This window comes from Meriones unguiculatus, chromosome 4 (genome assembly GCF_030254825.1).
Source record: "Meriones unguiculatus strain TT.TT164.6M chromosome 4, Bangor_MerUng_6.1, whole genome shotgun sequence".
NCBI lineage: Eukaryota > Metazoa > Chordata > Mammalia > Rodentia > Muridae > Meriones > Meriones unguiculatus.
Window position 1 is genome coordinate 37,248,708 of NC_083352.1, and position 9,792 is coordinate 37,258,499.

Genomic DNA, 9,792 nt, shown 5'->3' on the forward strand with positions numbered 1-9,792 from the left:
TGATTTTTTCAAAAGCAGTAAAGAATGCATAGAAATTTTAATTCCTTGAATATTATTTTAATAAGTTAAATAACAAAGTATACACAGTCAAATTGTCATAGTCATGTAAACACATGAATTCATGAATGTTCTCTTCACTTAGAAGAAAGTTTTCCTTGGGAAGTTTAGCCATGTGGTAAGCCAAAGCCACAGCTTGTAGATCTGTCTGAAGTGAAGCTCTTCTTCAAGCTTCTTCTTACCCAGCAAGACATTTTAAGGGGACTGTAGAAAAGGCTTAGTGGTAAGAACACTTTCTGTATGATCACGAGGACTGGAGTCTGTATCCCAGCATCCAAGCAACAAGCCAGACACGCTACAAATGCCCGGCCTCCCAGGTCCAAGTGTTGGGTTCAGGGAGGAAGCCATGAAAACTCACTTCAGAGACAGAAGTTTTAAAAAGGAAATCTTTATTTTCTGAGCACTTAGCTCAGGATCTGAACCTTGTCCCCAGGGGAAGCAGTACTGCATGTTTAAAGGGTGAGATCACAAAATGAGGGGGGCTTGGGCGAGCGGCAGGGTCATCCACTTATATTTCGACATTGAGGGTTAAACAAAGGAGCATCTTTTGGAGACTGGGCCTTATCCAGGGCACCTGGCTTAAAGGTCCTTAACTCATTCCCCCAGACATTTGGTCTGGAATCCAAGCCCTTAACTTATCCATCCTCCTAGACATCTGGTCCAGAACTCAAGGTGATAAGGGGGACAAAGGAGGACTTGGCAGGCAATTGGTTACATATTTTTACAACTTAGGCACCTTGGTTAAGATAACAGCAAGTTCGGCATTCTTTACTGGTTTAACAGACAATTAAACTACTTGGAAGGGCAGGCGGGAACTGGTTCTTGAGCCTGGGAATATGAACTCAGCCTGACCCTGCTAACAAAAGGGGGGAGTAAAACGGAAGAGTTGTTTTTGAGAAGGCTGGGCTCTGGCAACTGTTTCCTTACCCAAGGGACCCCATGCCCTCTCCTGACCTCCACATGCACCCTTGAACACACACAGGCACATGATGGAGGTGGGCTGGGGACTTTTGAAAGAAGGTGGTCTCTCCCAAATTTTCACCATACAGGACAAATTTTGGTCTCTAGAAGCTGGTACATAGTAACTATGACCAATGATAAAACTAAGACGACGACGGAAAGTCTACTGGACCTTAGATGAGAATGCTGATAAAGTACAGCAATAAATTCTATGCAGAGACATCCTTGAAGGAGAAAGCAGGCAGCAGCTGGAAGGCACTTACCAACACTTCCTCTTCAAAGCTCTATTCTCCACACTTCGGAAACCTCGTTTCTGTCTCAGCACTGGGGCACAGGGAGGACCCTCAGGTTTTTCGCTTGATGGTTTTGTTGTCTGCATACATTTAATCATTGTCAGAAACCTGGCACATTCTGGAAATCCATACAACCAAGCTAGATCTTCCGCTGTTTGCCCATTCTTATTACATAAGCTGAAATTTAGACAAAAATTGAGTTAAGTGAAAATTACTGCTTATTATTTTTCTACAAAGGAAATTGGAGCACATACCGACACTGGGTACAAAATAAAACACACACACACACACACACACACAGGCCGGGGTAAAGAAAGTTCCAGGAAATTAAATGCTGTTCACTGTTGTATGCTCAGTGTCTAGGACGTTGCAAACCACGGACATTCCATTCTCAGCTTTCACTAGTGAAGAACTTGCGTGACTGAAGTGCCTGGTGTTGTATTCACTATACTGAGTGCCCAGCGGTCAATGGGAACTTCCACAGGAAGACTCTTCCTAAGCTAAAACTGAAGTGGAATCTGCCGTGGCGAACACTCACACCTCTGAATGCTTAGGATTTGTTTCTAATTACCCAATTTGATAGCAACTACTGGAAGAAGAACATGAAATGACCAGTTAGGCAAGCACGACCTTTAAGACCATGTATAACTAGGCTTTAGGAATATGATTAGTTTAATCCAAGAAAACACAAAGCTTGAAGCCGCTGATTTTATACTCACTCAATCTGGGCATCACTGGCCACAAGCAGGCTAAGGCATTCCAGGCTTCCAACTTTTGCGGCCTTGTGTAGTGGAGTTTCTCCCAAAATATCCTTAGGACAAGACAGCACATTAGTTTCTCTCCACACTCTTTGGAAGCCAGTGGGCAATCTAACAATAGCTATTTGAGGAAGCCAGTGAAATCTACCTTTTAACTGAAAAAGTGTACCAACTAAATTATTTAACTATATTTTTCATAAAGTTCTCTTACTCTGCTAATACAAAGTTCCCTTTAATAAAAACATGCAGTTACTTTTACATACGTTACAGTGTAAGGGAGCCAAAGGTTTGTAGTTAAAAACTTCATCACACTAATGAAGATTAAAAACTACTGGAAGAGTTGATAGTGGGCATGTCTCCCATGTATTATTTCCTGGTTTACTGAGACTTGGTCAAACAGCAAGTACTTTTTTTCCCCCCAGGTTAGTACCAGCTTTATTTCTTATTTTTAAAATTTATTTTTGTATTAATTAGTTAATTCACTTTGTATCCCAGCTGTAGCCCCCTCCCTCGCCCCCTCCCATTCCCACCCTCACTCCCTCTTCTCTTTCTGTGCCCCTCCCCCAGTCTACTGATAGGGGAGGGCCTCCTCCCCTTCCCTCTGACCCTAGCCTATCAGGTCTCATCAGGACTGGCTGCATTGTCTTCCTCTGTGACCTGGTAAGGTTGCTCCCCCCTCAGGGGAAGGTGATCAAAGAGCAGGCCACTTAGTTCATGTCAGAGACAGTCCCTCTTCCCATTACTAGTGCACCCACTTGGGCACTTAGCTGCCATGAACTATATCCGTGCAGGGATTCAAGGTTATCTCCATGGTGGTCCTTGGTTGGAGTATCAATCAGAAAAGACCCCTTTGCCCAGATTTCTTGTTTCTGTTCTCCTTGTGGAGCTCCTGTCCTCTCTAGGTCTTACTATCTCCCACTTATTTCATAAGATTCCCTGCACTCTGCCCAAAGTTTGGCTGTGAGCCTCAGCATCTGCTTTGATACCCTGCTGGGTAGAGTCTTTCAGAGTTCCTCTGTGGTAGGCTCCTGTCCTGTTCCCTGTTTTCTCCCTCAGCTTTATTTCTTTATGTTCGATGAATCAATTATGTTTCCTCCAGCAATCGAGTCTTACTATCAGTTCCTGGAGGATGACCAATAATAGCATTGGTGATAATATGTAATGACTGTGATGTCTATATGACTCAGTAGCCAACAATTCTAAAAGAAGTAGCACATTTCTGGTACTGGGTTTTTTATTTGTTAGCCTGTGGTAACAGCAAGTACTTTTAAAACTACTGTAGATGTATGCTATATAGTCATAGCCAGTAGCCACCTGTTGCTAAAGAGCATTTGAAATGTGGCTAGACTGAATTGAACTATGCCGTTAAGAGTAAAATACACACTGGATTGTGACATGCGTTATGAAAGCAAAAATAAATTACCACATCAATCGTTGCTGATATAATTACATACTGAAACAGTATTTTGAATTAAAATTAAATCTCATGGCTTTGTTTTGCTTCATGTATGTGCCTACTAAAAAAGTTTCAAGTTAACATCTTGCAGTATATACAGCTCTACTGTAAATTCTCATGTGCATGTTTATCCTGACTGAAACTGGCAGCTAGGAAATGCTGGTGCACACACTGGGTGGAGGTGAGGGTTGTACATAGCAACAGTCGGTTACCTAGTTACCTGTTGATTGAGGTCAGCTCCGGTTTGCAGCTGCCAGAGAAGCAAGCAAGCAAGGCCCCCTCCTGCAGCTAGGTGAACAGGGGACTGCTCTTGAGGATCCGGGGGTGCGTTGACCGATGTGCCTGCCTCCAGCAAATTCTTGAGGCCCTCCTCCTGCAGGAAGAGAACAGACTGTCACATCCTGTCCTGCCTGAGCTCCCTCTGAGCTGAAAACCCACTCCACCAAAAAAGAAAGCAAAAATCTGACGAGGTTTGACTTGGTAACCCAGCGGTCAGTAACTATCACCCTTGCTAGACCTCCCAAGACGGACTTCTGGGAGATTTAGCCTGCGGTCTTAAAGGGGCACGAGTCTCACCTCCAGGTTGCAATTAAGCAACAGCATCGCCCACCTAAAGCAGCTGACAAGAGTCCGGGGAGTGTAGAGGCGACGCAGGCTGCACACTGGCAGGTAGGAGTGCACGGGGCTGCCCAAATTCGGGAGGATTTAAAGCTCTCCGGAACTGGCAAGGGCGGCGGCTCCTCCCCACCGCTCCCCAGCCTGGGGCAATCCCACTGCCAGTTTCTCCACGGCACGGCTTCCCCAACCCTGCGGCGGCCTCACGTAGCTAAACATAGACACGTGCATCCCGCAACCCGGCCGAAGGGTAAGGGGGCGGAGTCCGCTGCTCAAGCCCGACGGCTGATTGGCCAGTTCGACCTCTGGGCCTGCCCCCTTTGGAGGGAAGCTCGGGCGGCGCTGGAACGCGTGCGCAGTGAAGGCCGTGGGCGGGGAGGACGCGAGTCCTCGCTTCTGCGCTTTGGCCGCGGCCATGGTGCGTGCTGAAGTAGGCACGTACCGCTGGGTGGAGTCGAGCCCCTTTGTCCTCTGGAGAAGCAGAAGTCGCCTGTGCAGGTTTTTGTGTCTGCGGCTACGCACGTAGCCCGGAAAAGAGGGAAGTAGATGTACCCCCGCCGCCGACCCCGCGTCCTAGGCCTCCAGCCTGGCCGGAAGGAGCCTCCTTCTATCTCGAGTCCTGCACCGCTTCAGGATGCTTGGGAAGGGAACTCCACAGCGGGGCCTTTGGGAGCCCCGCCGACGGGGCCCTAATGAGGGGGTTGCCATAGGAAATGCTCGCCCAAACAGTGCATTAACAGCCAGTGCTGTCAGATCCTATGAGAGCAGGGTAGCAATTCCTGTGAAATAAGCCACCCATTGTCACGTGTCCCTTCGTAGAGGGCCTGAAACACTGTTAGTCCTGGAAATAATAAATACAGGGAATTGGCCAAGGCTGGCATGGCCTCACTGTGTTTACTAGGAATACGGAAAGGGAAAAACAAAAAAATTACACTGAAGAAAGCAGCCAAATTCTATCTAGGTCAGGTAATTGTTAACATTAGTGATATGTTGACAGCATGAACTCCTGAATTGTGACACATGAGAAGGCCTCCACTAAAACACAGAACTCGTATTAAAACATAAGGTAAGCCAGATCCCAGGATACATGGCCCATACTACTCAGAGCTGTCAAGATCGTGATAAATAGGAAAGTCTGAGAAACAATCCCTAGAAATATAATTTAGGATAAGATTTTTAAAACAAAAAAAATGACATTTCCGATGAAATTCAAGACAATCTAATATCTATGAAGTTTGAATTCCTGGTAATGTACCAATGGTGACTTCTGATTTTGGTAACGATAATGTTAACAACGGGAAACGTATAGGTGAGGGACTTATCTTTGGTGAACCTCAAATAAAAGTTATTTGAAACTATATGGTGCAGTTTAAAATGTTATGTTTATTCCTGTGAATCCTAGCTATTAAGGAAGTTTTATTAAAATACTTGGTTTCGAGTTTTAATAAGTATTCTTTCTCAATAGTTGTAACAATATATCTGAACCAGTTAGAATCTAGTTTTAAAGAACAGGAACTTTATCACAGTTAACAGCTCTCCCAACTAGTCATAAAATTCTCAACCATTTAGTTTCACTAACCAGTATATTTCCTCGATAAGAAACACTGCTCATTGTGGTGATCATTTGACAGTCTGAGTCTGTTCCCTAGAAAAGAACTTCTTAAAACATTTTCTACTCATGGCCCTTCCTTTGCCTCAGAAAATTGTATTTTACATTGGTTATGTATAGGTATATAAAACAGGTACAAATCAAACCTTTTCTGATAATCTGAAATTAATTTTAACACAATTCTTTTGTATATGTATAATTTTTTAAGTTTGTAATGCAATTTGCATACTAACAAAATGTATATGCGTGTTTATTTTTACATAGAAATAGGCTAGTCTTTGACATTACAGAACATAAAGCAACATTTTTCAAAATAGGTGAAACTAAATCAACTGTGAAAGATGGAAAGCTGCTGGGGAGACTATCTCAATTGGTAGTGTTTGCTAACTCATAAAGGAACCTGAATTCAGTCTTCAGCTCCCACATTAAAAACAAACCGAACAAGTACAGCTACCTGCGCCTGTAATTCCAACACTGTGGGGGTGAACAATGGAGAATCCTGAGGCTGGCAGACTGACCCTGTCTCAAAAAAATATGGCTATTTGAGGACCTGTACCAAGTATGATAGTCTCTCCTGAAGAGCAGGCTTCAAATCCAATCAGAAAGATTTAGTTGCCCCTAACAGTTGTTACACCATTGCATTAGTGAGCTCATCTTGCTTGGCAGGTAGGTGCTATTATCCGGTGCATGGAGAGAGAGAGGGGGAGGGAGGAAGAGAGAAAAGGGGAGGGGAAGAGGAGGTCTATAGCGAGCCCAAAAAAATAAAAATAAAAACCACACATCTAAGATCCAAAGTGACCTATGTATTCCACCTTTGAAACTTTCCCAAACCTTCCACACACACCCCCCCATAAGCATGACTCAGGCCATTTCAGATTGAAACTGGAATCCTGGGAATAGGAGCACCCCTCCTCCACCCCAATTTAAATTAGAAAACCCACCTTTTCCTCTTAGAAAGCATCTTCTGTCTTGCTCTAAAGTTGATAACTGTGACTTCTTGAGAAAGACACCTTCCCCGAAAGACTAAAGACAACTGGAACTACCTGTGATTCATCTAAGGACTTGGGGCAGGGACAAGCAACCCATGATGTATTTTTCACATCAATAGGGCAACAGATCAATTTACTTTTTTTTTTCTGCTTCAGATTTTTGTCACTTTTTTATGATTGTTTCTATTAACTGTTGCCACGTTAGGGTGAGGAACAATTTTCCATATAAAAGAGTTTTATTCATGTACTTTACTTAAAAGTAAATCATCTCTTTCCACCATGTACTCATAACAGCATGAGCTTTACAGTACAACATTTCTATATATTCAGACTGTGTGTATATACATATATATTATTTAATCAGTAAATTATATACATATCTATTTACCATTGGGTGTTGAATGAAATCCACCCAGGAAAGGAGCTGATAATAGCTCAGTGGTAGAATACTTGTCCAGTATCTAAGGCTCTAGTTTTAATTCCTGATGTAAAGAGGCAAAAATAAGTGGGCTAAAAATAGCAAAATTCCCCTGTGGTGCAGACAGACTCAGACTGTTTGAAACCTGACTCAGTGGTTTCTGTTGCCTCATACAATTGGAGCCCAACTGGAAATAGACACTGGTGTCTCACCTCACATGGCTAGTCTCAGGAGGAAACACGGTACGATAAAACTTACTTCCTCCAAATAATGATCTGTTCCCTTGAACTATATTCAATTATGTCCTTACTCAAATGGCTCTAGAGGCGAAGTCAGGTAACTTCTCTTTACCGTCATAAAAAGACTCCTATCGCTTTTTCATTTTTTTTTCTTTAAAGTGACCACTCTCTGCCTTTTAAGTCCCTCCTGCCTCCAAATGCTGGGATTACAAGCATGTTCTAGCACACCCCTTTTCAGATGGTGCTGGTATTTGAACCCTGGACTTAGTGCCCAGGAGGGAAGCACTCTACCAACTGAGCCACATCCCTGGCCTGACTCCCATCTCCTTTAAGGGACATAATTCTGTCTCAGAGAATGTACCCACTGTCTTTCTATCTACTGTTTCTATTAAAACTTTTTTTTATCCATTTTGGTCTGGGAAACACTTTCAAACCCACACCTTGGGCTCATTGTGCCTGCCACAACACCTAATACCCAACATGCAAAAGGACCTGGCCACCATAACTGGCCATCACAGGTTTCCAAACAGGAACTGGCTGGATAAAACACAGGATGGATGAAGCATGCAAATCCTATTTTTGCAATTGCAGTTAAGGTTTTGAATATGTCATCTTTTTTCATCATTTCATTGCTCACAGAATAAAAGGTAAATTGGAGAAAAATAAAGGAAAACTCTATTTGGCTCTCAGTGAATACTTAGCACAGCCTAGTGAGTTGTTATGATAGCTTTACTCCTACTTTTTCCATCTTGTTTCATAAAATGATGTAAACTTGCCACACCGGAAAGGGAGGGCATGGAAGCAAGTACTTTCTCTTTAAAAATGGTTTTCTGGAAAGGAAAGAACATGAGATTCATAGCCTGCTTTATTATTCCCTTGGGATTCTCTAACTTTCACTTATTGATAGATTACATTTTCAGTTGATAAATGATTGTTTCTAGCTTGTCTCATGGATACTGGCAGAAGACCAGACTCCTGTAGAGCCAGCTGTATTGCTCCCTGTAAATGCAGTAGCCAGAGGTGTCAGTATAATATGTGAGCCAGTTCTGCAAGCCCACCCTGTTACACAGTTGTCACAGAGGTGACTCAAAAGGCCTAACCACCTTGAATGCTGATACACCCAGAATACTTCATTATGAGACAGGCATACTAAGCTTGGGATTCAGTGCCTGTTAGGAAAGCAAGCCTGCCCTTTGTCAGTGGGGATTCCTTACCTTATTCTTTGTTTTTGGTTTCTTTTGTTGATGTTGGTTTTTGAGATAGGTTTTCCCTGTGTTGCTTTGGCTGTCCTGAACTCACTTTGCAGACCGGGCTGGCCTGAAACTCAGTGATCCGGCCGCCTCTGCCTTCCTAAGTGTTGGGATTAAAGGCATGTGCCATCACCCCCCCCCCCCCAGCTATATTACCTTATTCTTTCAGGTTGCCAACTGCAAGCACAGACTCAAGGATGGGCACACAGAACCTTTCGTTCTTCATACATTCAGCAAGAACAGGCAGGCGTGCCCCACGTGGACTGCCTCTTTTCATGGGCAATGATCTAAGTGTTTGTCTGCCAGACTCATGACTGACTGAGGACAATTCTATGGAAAGGGGCGGCGCTAGCTGCTGTCAGCACTGAGAGCAGCTGACACTGAGCACTGAGAGAAGCATAGAAACTGGGCATTCGTTGATAACCTATGATTTTGAATTTTTTATTAAATTTTTATTTATTTATTTATCTATCTATCTATTTATTTATTTATTTATGTGTGTGTGTGTTTATGCACAAGCACAGAGGTCAGATTAAAGAGGGCAGAGAAGGGTAAAGAGGACCTGAAGAAGGGTCATCTTAAAAAGTACTAAATGGATTAATCTCTTACCTCACTCCTGCTGCTAGAAATCAGAGCAGAAATTACTCTCCAGAAATTAGCTTTGTTAGAGAGAGCCTTATGACTGTGGGGACCATGATCAGGCCTTGGGGCGGGGGCGGACATTTACAGGTGTTATGAGAACATTAGGAGAGTGAAATTAATGTCAAATAGTAAGACAGACAGCTGCTATGAATAGCATGGGGCAGGAGACCAAGATTCCAGAGAAAACTCCCAAAGCAAGAAGATAGGCTGACTTTCATATTATCTTTGGGGAGCAAGGCTTGTGTTTCTCAAGGTACATGCGTTTCCACATGGGCTGTCAGTTCTCTGTCTCCAGGGTGCAAACTCAAGAGGATGTAACACTGATTTCTACAGACTGCACAGCAGGTTTCTCAGAATGACCAACTCCTTAAAGTAGAAGGAGCACATTTCTAACATGTTAAAAATTGTATTGGCTTTACTGTCTTTTTAAAAGATAAAACAAGATAATACATGGGTAAGTAGGGCACCCTTGCTAACGAGCCCTTTGATATTAGGTTAATAGTCTC

General features: G+C 43.3%; 1 protein-coding gene across 4 annotated transcripts in view; it reads right to left on the bottom strand.

Annotated features, from left to right (window-relative positions):
* Positions 1 to 48: 48 nt before the first annotated feature.
* The window catches only part of Ankrd37 (ankyrin repeat domain 37), a 35,989-nt gene continuing 26,245 nt past the window's right edge, over positions 49 to 9,792 (bottom strand). For 2 of the 4 annotated variants that reach the window (XM_060381728.1, XM_060381727.1), the window contains 4 exons: positions 3,745 to 3,897; positions 2,030 to 2,121; positions 1,281 to 1,487; positions 49 to 261 (listed from right to left, as the gene is read on the bottom strand). In XM_060381728.1, the coding sequence (XP_060237711.1) occupies positions 165 to 261; positions 1,281 to 1,487; positions 2,030 to 2,121; positions 3,745 to 3,897 (549 nt within the window). In that variant the 3' untranslated portion in view covers positions 49 to 164. Of the gene's footprint in view, positions 262 to 429; positions 1,488 to 2,029; positions 2,122 to 3,744; positions 3,898 to 4,100; positions 4,378 to 9,792 lie in introns of those variants that run through there. The other 2 variants (XM_060381729.1, XM_021650752.2) reach the window with 2 other exon arrangements.